Here is a 20,280-nt window from a genome sequence, read left to right on the forward strand (position 1 = left end):
GTGTAGTGATGGGAGGACCATGATAAAAAGATGAGATGGGTGGGGGGAGAGAACAGAAGATGAATGAGAGAGAGAGATGTGAGAGAGAAAGAGAGAGAGATGTATGTGTGAGAGAGAGAGAGACAGAGACAGATGTGTGTGAGAGAGAGACAGAGAGAGATGTGTGTGAAAGAGAGAGAGAGAGATGTGTGTGAGAGAGAGACAGAGTGAGAGATGTGTGAGAGAGAGAGAGAGAGATGTGTGTGAGAGAGAGAGAGAGAGACAGATGTGTGTGAGAGAGAGAGAGACAGAGAGAGAGATGTGTGTGAGAGAGAGAGACAGATGTGTGTGTGTGTGAGAGAGAGAGAGAGAGAGAGAGAGAGAGAGAGGTGTGTGAGAGAGAGAGAGACAGAGAGAGAGATGTGAGAGTGTAATATAGCAGGAGAGAGGAGCCTCTCTAAGGAGACCTCCTCTCCAGTTGTCCTTAAGATCAAACGGCTCTGTGCTGCTCCACAAAGAAACCGGTAACTACCGCTGGAGAAGAACAGCCCCGAAACCAGCCAAAGAACAGCCCCAAACCAGCCAAAGAACAGCCCCAAACCAGCCTAAGAACAGCTCCCAAACCAGCCTAAGAACAGTCCCCAAACCAGGCAAAGAACAGCCCCCAAACCAGCCTAAGAACAGCCCCCAACCTGCCTAAGAACAGCCCCCAAACCAGCCAAAGAACAGCCCCCAAACCAGCCTAAGAACAGCCCCCAAACCAGCCTAAGAACAGCCCCCAAACCAGCCAAAGAACAGCCCCAAACCAGCCTAAGAACAGCCCCCAAACCAGCCTAAGAACAGCCCCCAAACCAGCCTAAGAACAGCCCCCGACCAGCCAAAGAACAGCCCCAAACCAGCCTAAGAACAGCCCCCAAACCAGCCTAAGAACAGCCCCCAAACCAGCCAAAGAACAGCCCCCAACCTGCCTAAGAACAGTCCCCAAATCAGGCAAAGAACAGCCCCAAACCAGCCTAAGAACAGCCCCCAAACAAGGCAAGGAACAGCCCCCCAACCAGCAAAATAATACTGTTAATATTTACCGTCTAAAACTTTTATTTAAATTTGTGTCAATTTATTTCATGAGATATACCAGGTCTGGAAGAACCTGGTCAGTCTATTTCTGCGTAATTAAAATGATTTCATTACTTTCTCACAGAGTCTCGTCCTATTTTTGTGTTTTCTGATCACTTTCAAAAATGCTGCCACGGGCAAAAACACAGAACTCCTGTTTGTCAGTTGGCATGGCAACAGCAATCATTCCGGGACCCGAAAACCCTCGTTCCGGAGAGATCTCCCAAAGCGCTCGATCCGTAACGAGGAGAGAGGGCGCGTCGTCATCCTGCTCTTTCGCTCAGCGCTTAACGGCGAGCGGCGTTCCTCTCAGCCCCAGCCTCTCTGCACCCGTCACTTCATCTGGAAAACTGCCTCTCAGAAAGAGCCACGAGAGGAAGAGGAGGAGCTGGGAGGAAGGGCTGCGCGAGGGGGACGCTCGGTTCAGAGTGTCACGGGCTCGAGAACTCTACTGCACAGAGACTACAGGTAAACCCTCCTGTGAAAGATTCACTAGTGCACACACACACACACACACACACACACACACACACACACACGCTCACACACACACACACACACACATACACTCGCTCACTCACACACACACACACACACACATACACACACACGCTCACACACACACACACACACACACACACACCATAGCGGTATAATCATGTGTTGTCAGTGTAATGTTGCTGAGGAGGATAGCCAGGTTGGGTTTCAGAGTGAGCCTGAGTGAGATGAGCCAGATCCATTATACCCAGCTCATATTCTTCTGTTTGTCTACCAACTCCAATCGGTGGCTGTACCAGGACACCAAATCACCCCCTGTCCCAATGCCCCCTCACTGCTACTGCCCCAACCTGCCCCCCTGTGCCCTACTGCCCCAACCTGCCCCCCCTCTGTCCTACTGCCCCCCCCCCCCCATGTTTCATCATTCATGAAACATAGCTAAAATATCAATTACTAAATGACTGGTCTAATTAAATCATTAAGAAGAGTAGAATTTGGCATGAAATTCACAAACAAATACAGCCTTCCTGGTGCCCTAAATAAAGAGGATGTACACATCAAGCACCCCCCCTCCCCCCCCTCCCCAGTAACAGAAAGTACTGCACCACACCCCCTCCCCCAGCCCCCCACCCCGGGAAGTGGAAAACAGCCGGATGACTGTACTAAACACAGGGAGAGATGACTGCATCCTCTCCACATGCACCCAGTGACCTACAGAACGTCCACAGCATCAGGACTGAGTTTACACTAAGCTCGATGTAACCCTTTGAAGAGTGGGGGGGGGGGGGGGGGTTATTTGGAATGCTTGGTTTCTTTTTTTTCAAAATTTCTAATGTCAGTGTTCCAGACTTCCGTTGCTTTCAGTTAGCAGTAGTGATTGTGACATCAGCATTAGAATGTTCAGCTAAGAACATTCTAATCGCATGTTTGTGACCTCACACCTGAAGTAGCTTAAAAAGAGGAGCAATATGATGCTCATCGTTGTACTAAAAGGACTGCAGAATGTGAGGATAAAAACTGTGCTTTTAAATCCTTCATTGTTGCTTACTGCAAGTTTTGATATTTTTCTAAAATGTGATTTCAGACAACAAGAATCCTTCTTTCTCTCTGCCTCTCCCTCCCCCAAGCACAGATTGCACAAAATTACACTAATGACACACTGCTCTTCAACCTGAAACCTCTCTCTCTCTCCCCCTCCTTCTCCCTTTCTTTCTCCCCATCTCTTTCTCCTTTATGCAGTCCAATCTTCTGTCATCTCCCCATCAAACCACGCACACACCCCTCCCTGCTGTACAAACACACCAGTCTCTTACACGTACGCACGCACACACGCACGCACACACACACACACACACACACACGCAGGCATGCATGCACTCACACACACACACACTCACACGCAGGCACGCATGCACTCACACACACACACACGCACACACCAGTCTTTTACACGTACTCATGCACATGCGGTCACACACACACAAAGTCACACACACGCACGCACACACACACTCACATGCAGGCACGCATGCACTCACACACACACACACACAGACACGCACACACACAGAGCACAGCCGGCAGGTCTTGGGGTGGGGGGGGGGTTGCTGTATAATGAAGCACTGAGCCGGACTGAGACGTACAGTAATGAACTCCCTGTGCTGGGGTCAGCTCAGTGCTGGGGGGCACAGTGGGGGGGAGGGGGGGGGGCACAGCACAGTGGGGGGGGGGGCTCTATTTCTGCATTCCTCAGAGAGACACCGCACAGCTTCTGAGAAAACAAGAGGAATGAGAACGTGAGTTATAACTACCCCCCTATAATACCCTCCCTCCCCCCCCAGCCCGGGAGCCTTGCCCCTGGGCACTGGGGGGGGGGGGGGGTTACTGCTGGCCTCTCTGCTCTGCCTCCACTACAGCAGGAAACCTGAGGGACGCTTTACACCACGAGAGGGGGAGGGCTGGGGGGGGGGGGGGGGGGCATACAGACAGACCTAAGGCCTTAATGAGTGTGTGTGTGTGTGTGTGTGTGTGTGTGTGTGTGAGTGTGTTTTATAGAGCTCTTTGTGCGCTTAGTCCAAGCTGGCTATTACCTGTTATCCCAGGCTTTCAATTAGCAACAGAAGACAACATAGAGAGAGAAGAGAGTAGGGTGTGACCCAATATGGTATATGGAGAGAGAGAGAGAGAGAGAGAAAGAGAGAGGGGGAGGGAAGGAGAAAGAAGGGAGAGAGAGAGAGCGAGGGGGAACGAGAAAGAGAGAGAGGAAGGGAAGGAGAGGGGGGAGTGAGAGAGGTAGAGGGAGAGAGAGAGGGAGGGAGGGAAGGAGAGAGAGGACTCTTGTTTCTTTTTGAATAAAAAGATGCAATTCCTCTCCATCCAGGCGCAGCAGGAGGGAAAACAAGCTCACAGAAGAGAAGATGGACGCCGTCTCTGATTAGCCAGCCTTCCTGTGAGAGCTCCACCCACCCCACAGCCGCGTGTACCCCGCGCTAATACACCCCCACCGCCAAACTCCGCCAAAGTCCGCCCAGCGGGCGACGGGACGGGACAGGACGGGGGGGGAGGGGGGGGTGTTATATGTATCATAGATGCAGCTAATAACCCCATAATGAATGTTCAGTGTGAGATAAACCACGAAAGTTTAGTTTATTTCTGTTTACTGCAGCACACCTAATTTCCACAAGGCTCTCTCTCTCTCTCTCTCTGTCACTGATCCGCGGAGCGCGTGCAGCTTTTTGTGAGAATGTGTTTACGTTCATAATAAATAAATAAATGACCTCTCCACTCCAGCATGCGTCCTTGAGGCCACTCTGCACACAAGCTGTGTGTCCACATTCCTCTCTCCAAACACACCTGTGCAGCAAAGCTTTCCTACGTGCCCTCTGTTCTAACCCCCGTCACCCCTCCCTCACCCACCCCGACCCCCACCCACGACCCCCACCCCGACCCCCACCCACGACCCCCACCCAAACCAGGGCAAAGGTGAAGTTGAGTTACTCAAGTCAAACTTAAGCTTATCTAAAGATCAGGAGCGCGAGTGGAACTAGACCAAGAGGATTTTGTTTCGCTCTCACCCTCCTTCTCTCTCCTCCTCTCCATCACTCTCACCCTCTCCCTCGCTCCCTCTATCCATCGCTCCCTCTCACTCCCTTTCTCCCTCCCTTCCTCTCTCTCACCCCTGCTCCCTCTCTCCCTCCCCCTCTCCCTCCCTCCCTCTCACCTTCTCTCCCTCTCTCCCTCTCCTTCTCTCTCCCCCTCTCCCTCTCTCCCTCTCAGTACGTAATCACGCAGTCTGTGGCTTTGCTCCCCGGCTCCCCTCCGTTTCTTCAACTTCAATTTCGTCAGATTGGATCTGCGGCCATTTTATCTCTGACCTTCATCAGTTCCTTTTCAGCCGCTTCCGTGGCGACACGACTTCATGGGGTTTCAACAGAATTGCGTTTTTTATTTTATTTATTTAAAAAAATATATATATATCTTTTCAGTAAGTTTTGGAAAAAGAGTCCAGGAACCACAAGGGAAGACGTGTAATTTACACTTTGAGAAGAACCGGACCTGGCAGCTTCTGTTGACTTCCACCACTTTATTGCAGTTTCTTTTTTCTCTTTTTTTCTTCTACAGTTCATACCCTTCCGTGGTCTGGGCAGAGTGAGCTGATGAGCTCGTTTGGCTGAAGAAATCTAATCTAATCAAAATGTCGTTTTAGGTGTAACTGATGGTTTAACGGTTAAGGGTTTGACTACAGTGTCTGCAAACGTATAACTTCTATAAACATTAAGCTTCTGAGCTCACTGTCTATCTTTCTCTTCCACTCTCTCATTTCAAGCAAGATTTGGAAAAAAGAAACATTTATTCTGTGACACATGCAGTCAAAAATACACAAGCTTAATCAAACACAGACAAAGGAGGTCAAAGGTCAGAGGGTAAAAGTGGGTGGAGTAAACTTGCGCCAACAAACACAGGGATGAGTGGGACAAACAGAGGGATGAGTGGGACAAACAGAGGGATGAGTGGGACAAACACAGGGATGAGTGGGACAAACACAGGGATGAGTGGGACAAACACAGGGATGAGTGGGACAAACAGAGGGATGAGTGGGACAAACACAGGGATGAGTGGGACAAACACAGGGATGAGTGGGACAAACAGAGGGATGAGTGGGACAAACACAGGGATGAGTGGGACAAACACAGGGATGAGTGGGACAAACACAGGGATGAGTGGGACAAACACAGGGATGAGTGGGACAAACACAGGGATGAGTGGGACAAACACAGGGATGAGTGGGACAAACACAGGGATGAGTGGGACAAACACAGGGATGAGTGGGACAAACACAGGGATGAGTGGGGCGCTTACGTCAGATCAGAACTGACGTCATCGAGGCGTTTCTGCAACGTATTCTTACGTTTTTTAACGGACCGGAACAGCGCATGCCAGGGGCGTTCTCCACCGCGCGCTTCGCTCCAAAGCTGGAAAGTTTGGAAGCTGAAGTGAGATCCGTCTCTTTCGGTTTCGCGAAAGACAGACGGGCGGCTTCAAAGTCGTCGGGGAGGGCGGGGGGCGCAAGGAAAGGACCCCTCTCAGCTTCCCCGTTTCGTGAGGGGGAACAGCTGCACAGCACTTGGGAGACGGGGCAGAGATTCCGGGAACCCTCAAAAGTCCCTCCACCAATCGCGTCAGAGAGGAGGACCAGTAAAACAGAGGGGGCGGGGCCTAAGAACAATGAGCCGAACAGAGATGTTTTTCCCGTACCCCAGCCCAACCTTGCACCCTGTCACTCCCAAGCCCAAACATCGTAACTCTTCCGTTTTAAGTCCCGTTTACCGTCTGCTGAAGAACATGTCCGCTTCCTAAAGCCAAGAACGAACACCCAAAAAAACAGCAATCAGGGATTACTCAGAGTGGGACTATCTGGTGTTCTGTTTCCCTCTTTTTAAGCGCACAAGATACAAATAGCAGAGTTGAATTCCTGGGTAATTGACGATCGTGGTAGCTATACGGCCATCAATTTCTTTTTTAAGTCTCGGTTTCAGTGGATTTAGAATCTTGCAGGATGAGGGGTGATTTATTCTGAGTGAAGCACTCTACCCAGCAGCTGATTCATGCCACTTTATTGCTTTATCCTGCACACTTAATACACTTCCTCCGTCACGATTTAAAAGGCTTCAGATTCCACACAGACCCGAGCAACTGAGCTCTTTCAGCCGAAACACATCAAACTGAGTGTCACTTCAGGCACTATTTCCCCTAGAGCGGGGGAGGGATAGAGGGAGGGATGGAGAGAGATGGAGAGATAGACGGAGGGAGGGAGGGAGGGAGGGACAGCTGGAGAGTGGAATTCCTGCGTGCAGGTATTCCCTCTGAAAGCGTATCACATTTATCCATCGTCTTCATCGCGTTACCTCCGATGCCATGCTGCTCGGGGTAGACCGTTACCATGGTACCCTCCACCACTGCCCGTCTTCTGTCCTTCACGGGCACAGAGGACAGTTTGCAGCATCGTTTCACATACATATTATTTATGATTTCACAACTGAGGGAGTAACACCTTTTCCGGATTCTATATGTGTAAGTTCCACGTGGAAATGCATGTATTGGATTGTATGCAATGCAACTAATAAATATGGGGTATAATTTTTAAAAAAGTGCTTCTTATTAACAGTATGTTTAGCACTGTGCGCTGACTCTTATGCCTGTGCTGCAGAGGGAAGGGACGTCAGTGTGAACTCACAGTGTGTTGACTTTGGAACAGCGAGGAAAACTCAACGCTCGCCTCTTAACACGTCACCCAGTGCTGGACACTTAACGCACGAGCCTCCCCAGGCCTGGGAACCCTAACGCTAACCCTAACCCAGGCCTGGGGAGGCAGAGGGGCTCAGGCACGCGGAGAGCGAGCCTGAGGAGGACATGGCACTCAAATATAAATATGTCTCCATTCTGGGCGGACGGCCAGAGATGACCCCTGACCCACTCCAGCTGAAGACATACGACCTGCTGCTCACTGGATGGGTCTGAGGAAGAGCAGGAGGAGTGTGTGTGTGTCTGTGTGTGTGTGTGTGTGGTATTTGTGTCTAAGAGCATGTGGGTGTGTGTGAGTTTGCATGTGTGTCATGTGTGTATGTATGTGTGAGTGGTATTTGAGTGTATGCATATGTGCACGTGTGTGTGTGTGTGTGTGTGTGTGTGTGTAGGCGTGTGTATGTGTGTGGTATTTGTGCCTAAGAGCATGTGGGTGTGTGTGAGTTTGCATGTGTGTCATGTGTGTATGTATGTGTGAGTGGTATTTGAGTGTATGCATATGTGCACATGTGTGGGTGTGTGTGTGTGAGTTTGCGTGTGTGTGGCGAAGGGTTAGGGTTGGACTGCACTGGCAGCAGTATCAGATAAGAGATGGATCGCACCTTAGCATTCAGGCAGAGATGTCAGGGGCATTAGAGATAGCAGCCCCCTCTCACCTTCCTGCTCATAAATCAGCCAGTAACATAAACACCTGCTCACACAGGAACTCACGAAGCAGCAGCGCAGACAATGGGAGGAGAGAACTGGAGTAGAGAGAGACAGACAGAGAGACGGAGAGGCACAGACGAAGACAGACAGAAAGAGAGCAGGGGAAACAAAGACAGAGAGAGAGAGAGACAAAGAGAGAGAAAGGATGGTTCTTTTGAAAAAAAGATGCGATTCATCTGTAAAAAGCGCCTCAGTGCACTACAACCCCCAGAAGCCCCGGGTGGGGGCAAGCAGGCTGGCCTCTCTCCCGCCCATGCCTCTACCTCCTGGGCTCAGTCTGACAGTGAGAGCAGCGGGAATCCACACGGAGGGGATTTAAAGGATCACCCATCTCACCTCTCTCTCTCTCTCTCTCTCTCTCTCTCTCTCGCTCTCTCTCGCTCTCTCTCGCTCTCTCTCTCTCTCTCTCTCTCTCTCTCTCTCTCTCTCTCTCTCTCTCTCTCTCTCTCTCGGCCTCTCGCTCTGTTCCTCGGTAACACGACCCCATTGAGGGGGGGAAAGAGAGAGAGAGAGAGAGACGGAATAATGCCCCTATCAGTGGCTGATTGCCGCTCTTCTCAGCCCGCCCATTACAGCCTAGCGGGGAAATTTAACCATCGGGGGGGCGGGGGGGGCAGGAGGGGGGGGGGGGGGGAACAAGGCTCCCGGCTGGTGTCTGGCAGATAACGCTGACCAGACACTCTTTCTCTTCTCCCTCACTCTTCATCTTTCTTTCTTTCATCCCCCCCCCCCCCATCCCCCCATCCCCCCCGCAATCAAGTGGTTCTGACTGGGGAGTAATGGGCTATCCAGCGAGCACACCATTCAGGGAAAGAAATGATGCCGGAGGAAGAAAATCATCAGAGAAAGAAAGAAAGAAAGCGAGGGGTGAAAAATGATGGGGGGGGGGGGATAATGGGGGGAGGAAAGTAACGACTGAAGAAACACTGCAATTTGGGAGAAAGTAAAAAAAGAGAGGAAATAAAGGGGAAAAGGGAGGGAAACAATGAGAGCTGAGCTTCACCAGCGCTGATGGACTGAGGTCCCTGATTTCACCCCCCCACAGCCCCCCCCCCCCCCCCCCCCCCCTTCTGATCTGTACGGTGAGCTTATTCTGCATGTTGCACCCAGAATGCACCTGGTCTCCTAGCTGAAGATGAACAATGAAATGCAAGTGGGCCAACATGCCTGTCTCTCTCTTTGTCTGTCTCTCACTCACTCATTCATTCATTCACTCACTCACTCACTCACCAACACACTCACTCACTCACTCCCTCACTTACTCACTCACCAACACACTCACTCACTCACCAACACACTCACACACTCACTCACTCACTCACATGCACACACACTCACACTCACGCTCACACTTGCACACACATTGACACACACAGCTCTCCATACAGCCAGAGTACAGTACACACACACACACACACACACACAGGATACATTCCCCACTTCACACCTGCAATGTGAAAAGACAGGCGAAGTGGAAAAAGCCACACACCTTTCCGGAACATTCTCTGAGCACTATAATGAGCACCAGTCCCCCCCCCCAACCCCACCCCACATGATACCACAAATAATGAATTTTATCTCATTTCATCTAATGGCCCAGACAGTACGTGAGCCACAGTTCTAATGCACCTCATCTCCGCCTCTGCGTCTAAAATGGATGACTTCATTTAGAAAAAAAAATTATATTTACATTAAGAACTATATTAATATTTAAAGTTTCCATTTTAATTTCCCCCACTTGCCCCATTATTTCCCATCTTTGAATATTACACTGTATTTAAATATGACAATAACAAGCAAACAATGTTTATTAAACCTCTGGAGACAAACCTTTAATGAATGTAAAATTACAACTATGAAACAACAGGCTTCATTTTCATAACGTATGGTATCAAATGGCAGTTAATGGTATTTCTAAACTTATAAACATCCTCTCCTGGGTTCAAACTACGCAGGGTTTCACGAGGAAGCAAAAGCCTTGTAAAAAAGATCATAAGAACTTTTAAGAAAAAACAAAGCTAAGAGTTGTTCAGCCCATCTATGCTCAGTGTTTAAGTCGGAGAGTAGCTAGCAGTGCGTCAGGCCTGGTGTTGAACACACTGACGGCCTCTACCCGCAACTAAATGGCCAGGCGACATGTTCCACACACTGACAACCCTCTGTTTCCACCACTGAGGTCTGGATGCTGTGTCCAGTTTCTACCCCCAGGTAGAAAAAAAAAGCCAAGCCCATCTCTGTCTATAGTCCTCTGAAATGTAGGTTTTTCTGGAATGTTTTTTATTTTAAAAAATTCGAAGTCAGTGTTCTAGAACTCCGTCGCTTTCAGGCGCCAGCAGTGATTGTGACATCAGCATTGGAATGTTCAGCTGAGAACGTTCTAAATCGCGCATTTGTGACCTCTGTGACCATATATGGGTTAGAACACACAGAGTGACCGAGCTCTGGCGTGCTGAGGAAGGGGGTCACATGGTCCGATCGCGGCCTGTAGGCCTCGCGGTCATGTGACTCACAGGTCGGTCACGCCCACGCTGCGGTCGGCCCACGCCCATGATAATCGACACACACGGCCCCCCCCTTCCTATCTCCTCGCAGATGACTAAACCCACTGCACCGCTTTTCCAAAATGATGAATTCCCCTTTTGCGGGGAAATAAGGGAGAGATCTGTCTCCCGTAGGTCCAATTTCACAATCCCATGACTAATTTTCGGGATTACCAACAAAAAAAGAAACAAAAAAAAAAAACCCCAAAAAAATCCCAAGAAGTGATGGAGGACCTGCAGCTGTTCCAAATGAACGAGTGCTGCCGTGGTGTACAGAACGGAGGAGAGAGGCCCAGCGGAGTGCTTTCCATCTCTCCAAACATCTCTCCATCTCTCCCCCCCCCCCACGGTCTGCGCTTAACAGCTCTTATTAAACTCTTATTAAACCGTCCAATCAAAGCGTGAGCCCCGCCCCCTCGGTGGAGAGAGAGAGAAACACGCAGCCACCCTGTACCCCCTTAAAATGCACCCAACACCCCCTGAAATAACCAGTGCCCCTGAAAATGCAGCAGGTGCGTGCAGGTGTAGAAACATGAAGGAAGGGGGACAGCCTGTTTATCTAGCCAATAGCAAACAACTCACACAGACAGACAGCTATGTTACAAAGGCTACGACCAGACAGCGGAAGAAGCTGGATGAGTCTAATCCCAAAACCAATGTCATTAAGTCCTGATACCATCTCTGGAGATGACGGTGCCATTCTCCTCCATATCTCCCTGCCCTCCCCCCCACTACCCAGTCAGCAAACCGGTGAACCAGGGACCAGACAAAACAATCATTTATTACACTATCCAGCCACGAGATCGCTAATTGGATTAAGAGCTTGAATCCTTGTAAATTAACAGAATCGCTCATAAGCAGCTTCATTCTCGGCAGTAAGGAGGAGATCCTAATAACCTCGCTCAAAACAATCACTTCTTCCTCAGTCGCCTTTTAACAATAAGCCATTACGCACACAGGAACTCTCTCTCTCCACCTTAATGCAGCGCCCAGGGGAACTCCAGCATTTCAGCATTTGATTATTTGATCTTGGGAAACCTCGGAATATTAAAATATCGAAGGAAGTGGAACCCCGCCAGCAGCTAGCTGTGGACTACAGGTTAAATTAATACCCAGAATCCTCTGCAGGTGTCCTCTCCTGCTGACATTACCTGCAGGTCCCTTCGGCTTTGCGTTCTCTTGTTTTTCTACTCTGACTAATAATGCGTTTTTTAATTTCTCGTTTCATTTTTTTAATATCTCCTGCTTATGCTATTATTAATTTCCTTCCTGGGGAACAATAAAGCACATTTGTATTCTATTTTATTATATTCTATCCTGCTCCATTTCACCGCATTACGCTTTATTGTTATTGTTAAATTTGATTGTGTTGTGTTCTGCTGCTTTATGTTCTGCTGTAACGCGGGTAAAAGCAGCTCTGTGTGCTACAGAAAGACCGGGGATGTTTGAAAAGAGGCTCATTGACCGATTCTGACCCCGGAGAGAGACAGCTTAAAACTCCCCTCCCTTCTGAGGGAAGAGAACCAGAGGGGGAAGAACGGAGAGGAGGAGGAAGAGGAGGAGGAGGAGGAGTACTGCACTCAGGTCAGCGAGAGAACGCTGCATGCTGACACACCCGTCCGCCTATCCCTGCCCCCCCCCCCCCAAACCCCCCCGCCCCACCCCCACCCCCCTCGGGAATGTGTAAATAATCTCCTCTTTCTGCCCAATTCAGAAATCAGTCACACCATCTCTCTCAGCTGCTCGTCTTTCTTTCTCCGCATCCCCTGCATCCCTCCCTCCATCTCTCTTTCCCTCTCTTTCTCTCCCCCCCTCCTTCAATCCGACACTCTCACCCTCTCTCTCTCACCCCCCTGCTTCCCTCCCCCCTCTCTCTCCCATCCCCTTGCCCTCTCTTCTAACTCCCCTCCTTCGCTCCCCCGCTCTCTACCTCTCGCTCTCACCCCCCCTCCCTCTCACACACTCATGCACAAACACACATACACCCAAACACACCCACACACACACACACATACACACACACGTTCAGTCTCACACACACACACACACACAAACGCACACACACACACACTCATGCACAAACACACATACACCCACACACACACATACTCACGCACGCCCAGTCTCACACACACACACACTCACACACACACACAGACAAACACTACTCTATATTACCTTCTCACTCACAGGCCTCAGTCGGTCTCACACAGAAGCAGACTGGAGCAGGGAATTGGGGCTTTTGGGAGAGCATTCCACAGCTAATCAGCCTAAGGACCAGAAACAAACATCAGAGGAGGACAAACGGCCCTTCGGACCCCGTGATCAGAAGATCCCGTCCCTCCCTAATTCTGTACGGGACGGTCTTTAGTGTGTAAGTGTGAGATTAGGCAGGAAGAGACGCTGTTCTGTTCTCGGGTCGCACGCTCTGATTGGCTGGGTTTATGAAGTGCCGTAACACACCCTCGGACTCCTGTTCTTGAGATTGGGAAAACCCCTCACACACACACACACACACACGCACACACACACACGCACACACACACACACACACGCACACACACACACACACATAGAAACACATGCACACACGCGCACGCGCACGCGCACGCGCACGCGCACGCACACGCACACGCACACGCACACACACACACCACACACACACACACACACACACACACACACACACACACACACACACACACACACATAGAAACACACACACACTCACACAGTCGTTATGAATCCTGGTCCACTGACAGGTGTTTTCACACAGCAGAGACAGCAGCAGCAGCAGAGGCTCAGATAGTGAGGTCACGGTATACAGCTCACAGACAGACAGACAGACAGACACAGACCAGGCCACAGCTGGACCCCCATTCATCACTAATAAACCCCACACACAGGCCCGCCTCACTTTAAATAAGCACCCTTAGGCCTGCCGGGCGGCCATGACAGTGGCTGCAGGGTAATGACCCAGAGGCCAGGGATAACCAGTTTCAGGGATAACCAGTTTGAGTCAGGTGTGTGTAATTAGCGCTCAGTGAACTGGGACCCCGCCGTGTCTCCCCGCGGCAGGACCGGAAGTTTCCGTTACGCTTAAATATCCAGCCGCCAACTCCTCACAGCTTAGGGACTGTGGTCTGACTAGCGCTAGCTCTAGTCAGGCAGGACAAGGCAAGAACCCACAACTGCGAAAACGAGGATTAGCCTGAGCTAACGGTATGTCAAATGCAGGGTGATCAATACGCATAACAGCACACATTCAAACGACCCCCTTATCAGCACACTCTATGGAGCAGTTATTTTAACCTGGAAACGGAGCGGCTGTTTCCGTGACGATAAAGGCGGACCGAACGCATTTCCATGGAGATAGAGAGATGATTTCCTGTGGGGGTGTCCCAGGGGTGAGGCATTCACAACAGGGGGTTACTGGATATAACTGAACGTGAACGTACTTCAAAGAAACAAATAGTGTAGCCGATGTGTCCCAGTTATCATAATCATGAAGTATGGAATTTCCATCCGCTATCAGAGATGAGCAGATGCAAAAGGATGAAAAAAATAAAATAAAAAAATCACAAAGCAGGTAAAAATTCTTCAAGCGCACATACATGCAGGTGTCTCTAATCAACAACCTTGGTCTCCCGTGACAACAGAAATGACAGTTATTTTTCCCTGACCTTCTCTCTCTCTGACCCTCTCTGTCTCACTCTCCTACTTTGAAATTGATCACACACACACCCCTCCAGAATGGGTACGGTCCACACAAGCCAAGGCAACCGATCACACAAAAACACCCCTCCCAATAACCGCTCAATGGTACAGTCCAACCCAGTGAGCGGGAAAGTGAAAAGGAAGGCTGTGGAATGTAGGGACCCATGGCTGAAGTAAATCCAGATTAAAGGGGCCCCATCACCCCTTGTGGTGGAGAAGAACGAATGCTATCAGACAGCGCCACTTACTGGCCACCTCCAGCGAGGCGTTGTGGCTGACCGCCTCCCCCAGGTAGTTGCGGGCGATGCAGACGTACACGCCCACGTCCGGCCTGACCCGCCTCCCGTGGACGATGCGGAGGAAGAAGAGGGAGCCGCTGGGGAGGAGCATTCGGTAGGAGCGGGGGCTGTCCCGGTCCGTCTCCACCCGCTCCCCGTCCTTGTACCACTCCACGGTGGGGGTGGGGCGCCCCTCCGCCTTGCAGTTGAGGGTGGCCGGCTCCCCCTTGGGCACGATCAGGTCGGAGGGGTGCTCCACGATCTGGGGGGGCGTGTCCTCCTGGCGCAGGCGGGACCCTAGGAAAAGGGGGGGGGGAGAGGAGGGGCAGAGAGATAATTTGGGAGAGGGATGTTAGACACCATGTTACCGGTTCAGTCCTCAGATGGCACACCTGCATATGATTGCTGCTCTACCTGGTGTTCAAAACCAAAACAGCTTCTTTCACTTCACTTCAGTGCTTGCACTCAGAAAATTTGAGCATTTCTGACATGGAACCTTCCTCCATGATGTTTTTCCCCCGACAACTAAATGATAACCACTTGAGGATGCTACCAGCGAATTTGCACACCTCACACCGGAACATTTCTTATTTATTTTTGCGATGGAACTTACTTGGAACCATAAACAGGATTAAAGAACGTTCGGGAAGCGTTCTCATGGCAACGTTACCCCACACTCACACGGGGTTCTAACCGCGAAGGCTCCCCAGCGCTCTTCAGACGTTTCCCGTTAGCTGAGCCGTCCTAAAACACGCCAGCGAGAAAAACCCTGCAGCACCTCTGCAACTGGACCGGAGAGCAAATAAACCAGAGATCAGATGTAAAAATTATTATTATTATTATTTTAAACCTGAGGGGGGCAGCTGACACACCCGCCACGCCCTGTCCCAACGACGCTCGTCTTAACGGCAGCCCGTGTGACTTATGGCGGGTTCGGTCAGTTACCCGGGAAGCCGCTCGGCCTCTCCAGGCTGGCGGCCTCGCCGGGGCGAACGGCACAAAGCTGGTCTGAGCTCGTTCCCCGTCCGCCTCTGCGTCATAAAAAAAATACCGATGACTCCACCGGAGTGAAGAGAGTCATTTCCCTGGGAACTCAATGAGACATTTTCAGAACACCGCTCCTTGATGTCGCCTCTTTCACTGGGAGTTCAAAAAACGTTTTACTGGCGAATAGAAGGGAAAATTAGCTTTTTTTCCCACCCCTTTACAAACGCAGTGCGATGAGTTCATTTCGGTGCCATCGAGCAGTCCCATCGGCATCAGGGCTGCTTTTGTTTCGGCTGAACTTTCCACAGTCTGGTCATTAATTAACGCCGGTTTTGCAATGGGCATCCGCTGCAGCCTTTGATGCATCTAATGAATAGTCATCACCAGGGTGTGGCAACACTGTGAGAAGCAGAGAAGCGGAGAGAACGGCAGTAACGCAGAGGACTGGAGTATCCGGCGAAACGAGATGATCTTTGACCAAAACAGTCATCTGTGACTGTGCATCCTGACCCACGGCGGGACACCCCCCCCCCCCCAAGGCCTGCGAAACTCCGTAAACTCCACGTTCCATTAACACTGCTTTTGAAGCCAACCGACGTTCAGCTGTCTGGCCGCCCCCACCTCCTGCAGAATAATTCCCCCTTTAATATCTATCAGGCAACAGAAAGAGGGGGCTATTATGCACCAGTGAATTTGATCACTTAAACTTATTAACACCCCCCCCCCCGCACCCCTTCATGATGTGTTTTGGAAGATTAATGACGAACCTGTGCACAGGAGTGTGAGGTGTGCATTTGGCTGCACGCGGACGCTAACGCTAACAATCATGCATTCGGCTGCAGCTAAAACGGACCCAGGCTAATCCATCACAGTGCAGCGGACGCTAACACTTATGCTAACATGGCGCATTCAGCAGCTGCTAAGACAGACCCAGGCTAATCCATCACAGTGCAGCGGACGCTAACGCTAATGCTAACATGGCGCATTCAGCAGCTGCTAAGACAGACCCAGGCTAATCCATCACGGCACAGCACTGCTAACCTCGCTACGCTACGTCCTCCATGCAAGAAATGCCTAGCGCAGATGCTGAAAATGTGTGACTGACTGATGCTGTGTGTGCGGGAGTGTCTGTGTGTGAGTGTGTCTGTGTGTGCGTGTGCGTGTGTGTATGTGTGTGTGTGTGTGTGTGCGTGCGTGCGTGCGTGTATGTGCGTGTGCATGGCTGCATCCTGAAGAATTGGAAAGAAGAGAAAATGAGTAAAACCAGATGAAGGAGAGAGAGAGAGAGGGAGGGAGACAGAGAGAGAGGGAGAGAGAGAGAGAGAAAGAGAGAGAGCGAGAGAGAGAGACAGAGAGAGAGACAGAGCTCCGCTGTCTGGTAATTGCTACCATTTGTGGAATTCTACCTGTTTAAGGGCATTAGGAGTGGGACAGGATGATTTATCGCGCTTTAATGTGAATTAAAGTGCCGATGGAGATTTACTGCGCTTTTAATGTGCCGGAGACCGGGGACGTTGCGTTTAATGTCTCCATGACCGAGGGCATGATGTAGCCATACGCTTCGGAAAAACCCAAGATGGCCGACCGCAGAGTGCATGGACCCCATTACTCTTCTCTGTGATCGGCGGACTGTGACATCACAGCCTCCTGGCCCAATCCCAACCCCGCACCTTTCAACCGTCCCGTACTTGAGGATTTTAGCACGCGCTGTCGTTTAGCAAAACGCGGGGACTTCTTACTTTCGTCCTTAAAAACGTTCCTACGAAGAAGAAACAATGCGAGATTCACGACACAAGCGCAGACCTTTGTTTTTGTGCGTATCCCAGGTGGATGAGATGATGAACGCTGACTGTTTGTAAATTCTGTGCACAATCATGTTCATGTGATTTGCATAAGGAAACAGCCGTGAACAAATACAGGTAAGGAGAAAAAAAAGTGAATGCCTGTATGTTCTTGGAAACATTCTTACACGCGGTCTACGGTCAAATGTGAAAGAGGCGCAATGAGTCTATAAATATGATCCATGATATCACATCAGCTTTGACCTTTCAGCTCAAAATGGAGGCTAGGACACAGACAGGGGGAAACCTGATCAGCACTGCTGCCCTGAGCCCCACAGTATCATGGGAAGCCTGAGACCGCAGTACACTCGTAGGCAGATCAGCCTAACCAGTGGGGGGGTTCTGGGACATTTCGTCGCAGGGGTTGGAAACTGATCGATCAGAGCTTCCATCTCTCTCTCTCTGTCTGGTGGAAAAAGCTCATGTTCCTTCACTTCCTGCCTGAGCTGGAGAGGGCGAGGTGATGTCACTTCCTGTCTGAGCTGGAGGGGGTGAGGTGATCTCACTCACTCAAGGGGGGCAATAAAACCACATCCTCTGCTGTGTCCTAGTAATCTGGTGGAGGTGGGGGGGGGGGGGGGGGGATCCCAACCCTGCTTCATCCTTAACCTTTAACCCATCTTCCTCCCATTATGATGTCACATACTCTGGGCATCACTCAGGCACAGGTGGATCTGTGTGTGTACGTGTGCGTGCGTGTGCGTGTGTGTGTGTGTGGGTTTTACCCCACTGTACTATGGGGAATGACACCAGTGCATCAAGACCCAACATGCAGGCAAGAGTCACAACGCCAACTTCCTGTGCTGAGCTGTCAATCATCAATGAAACTGTATCTGCCCCACACTGGGGGGGGGGGGGCAGGTAGCCCTTTTCACAGCTACCAGCAGCTGACAGGACTTTGGGGAGAAAAACACCTGAAGACAGGGCCCTCTCTGGGGTGTCCTTCTGATAGGACGAGAGGAAACCGTGACAGAATCTAACACCCGCTCCTCTTCCTCCTCCTCTTCCTCCCACACACCCCACCCAGGAATGCACAGCATCAAACACCGCCGCCACCCCCCCCCCCCCCCCCCCCCATCATCAGGTTCTGCTTCCTTAAAGCTACACAAGGATTTCCATTACAAGCCAACAGCAGCCTATTGAACTGTGTACATGTGTGTGTGTGATTGTGTGTGTGAGAGAGAGAAAATATGTGTGTGCTGTGCGTGTATGTGTGTGTGCATGTGTTTGCTTGTGTGCATGCGTGAGTGTGTTAGGGTTAGGGTTAGTGCATGTGTGTACTGACTATGCATCTGCATATGTGTATAGGGAGCATATCTTTCAGTTCTATAGAATTAGTCTCTAACTAAATAATAATTTTTTTCCTCATCTTGGTTGGCTAAACATAGTGCAATATAATTTCCACGGTGAAATAAACACACTACTTAAAATGAAACATCAATCAAATATAAAACCACCACAGTAGATAAAATTACACTGTCTTCCTTCCATTCTGTAAAACAACCCACTTCAGATATCAAAGCAACACACACACACACACACAATTGCAAGCACTCACTCACTCACTCGATAAAATTACAGTCTTTTCATTATATTTTGGAAAGCAACCCACTTCAGATATCAAAGCACTACACACACACGCACACACTGACACACACACACACACACACACAGACACACACAGACACACAGACAGACACACACACACGCACAGACACACACGCACATACACACACACACACACACAGACAGACACACACATACACATATACCCACTCACAGACACACATGCACACACAGACACAGACACACACACACATACACATATACCCACTCACAGACACACACGCACGCACGCACACACACTCACACAGCAGAATAAGCCATTAAATCTGATCCAGCAGTAGAACACAAGCGGCACTCTGAGTAAAGAATCTGCTTCAGGTCGCAGTTCTGGACACGATTTGCGCACATAAAAAATCTCCCAGTACAAACACTTCATATTCCTCACAGCTCAACGCTCCCAGTGGTCAGGGTGCAGAAGGATGAAATGTAAATGACAGAACGAAGAGAGAGAATCACACAACCCACAGGCAGAGTCAGACCTGACGTCACCCGCAGCATCTGGAGTAATGAGAGCGGAACGCACCGAGTATTCCCTGAGTATTCCCGGAAAAATTCCCTAAATACTCCTGAATACTCTCTGAATATTCCATGAATATTCCTTGAAAACTCCCTGAATATTCCCTGAAGTCTCCCTGAATATTCCCTGAATACTCCCTGAATATTCCCTGAATACGGCCTTCCCGTCGCCCCCCCCTGCATCCCATAGCGCTAAGGGCATCAGCTGTACATCGGGAGCGTCATGGCCGCCACCGCCGCTGTCTGAAATGTGACCGTAATAACATTTACAGGTCCTCAGGAACCAATAAGCGACGGGAGTTTAACATCCCCCTCTCAAGGGGGAGAGAGGGAGAGAGATGGGAATGTTGTTTAACATCCCTCTCTCAAGGGGGAGAGAGGGAGAGAGAGATGTGTCTGAGGAAAGAAATGTGTGTGGGAGCAGAGAGGAAGAGAGGTCAACACGCTCTCTGTCTGCTCTAGATTGTGTTACGCTCACTGTGGCTGTGGCGAGATTCTCTTTGCAGGAAGAGAGCCACAGAGTCCAGAGAATTCCCTTCCGTCCCCTGATGTGTAACTTTCCCGCCTGATCCAGGAGTTAAGCTGCAGCTGGAGGTAGGCAGGGGGGCTAGACCATTTTTTACAGCCTAAAGGGGATTCGTTTCTGGCTGTCGTTGACGTTCGTCAAACTGTACC

At 50.4% G+C, this 20,280-nt stretch overlaps 2 protein-coding genes across 2 annotated transcripts in view; both read right to left on the reverse strand.

The window, feature by feature from the left end:
- The window catches only part of LOC118236593 (roundabout homolog 1-like), a 49,410-nt gene extending 42,378 nt beyond the window's left edge, over positions 1 to 7,032 (reverse strand). The window contains exons 1-2 of the mRNA XM_035435087.1: positions 6,996 to 7,032; positions 5,999 to 6,213 (exon numbers count right to left, since the gene is read on the reverse strand). Of these exons, the coding sequence (XP_035290978.1) occupies positions 5,999 to 6,213; positions 6,996 to 7,032 (252 nt within the window). The remainder of the gene's footprint in view (positions 1 to 5,998; positions 6,214 to 6,995) is intronic.
- A 7,523-nt stretch (positions 7,033 to 14,555) lies between these two features.
- LOC118236594 (roundabout homolog 1-like) overlaps positions 14,556 to 20,280 on the reverse strand; it is a 51,710-nt gene continuing 45,985 nt past the window's right edge. The window contains exon 4 of the mRNA XM_035435088.1: positions 14,556 to 14,932. Within this exon, the coding sequence (XP_035290979.1) occupies positions 14,556 to 14,932 (377 nt within the window). The remainder of the gene's footprint in view (positions 14,933 to 20,280) is intronic.

Source organism: Anguilla anguilla, chromosome 9, assembly GCF_013347855.1.
Source record: "Anguilla anguilla isolate fAngAng1 chromosome 9, fAngAng1.pri, whole genome shotgun sequence".
Taxonomy (NCBI): Eukaryota; Metazoa; Chordata; class Actinopteri; order Anguilliformes; family Anguillidae; genus Anguilla; species Anguilla anguilla.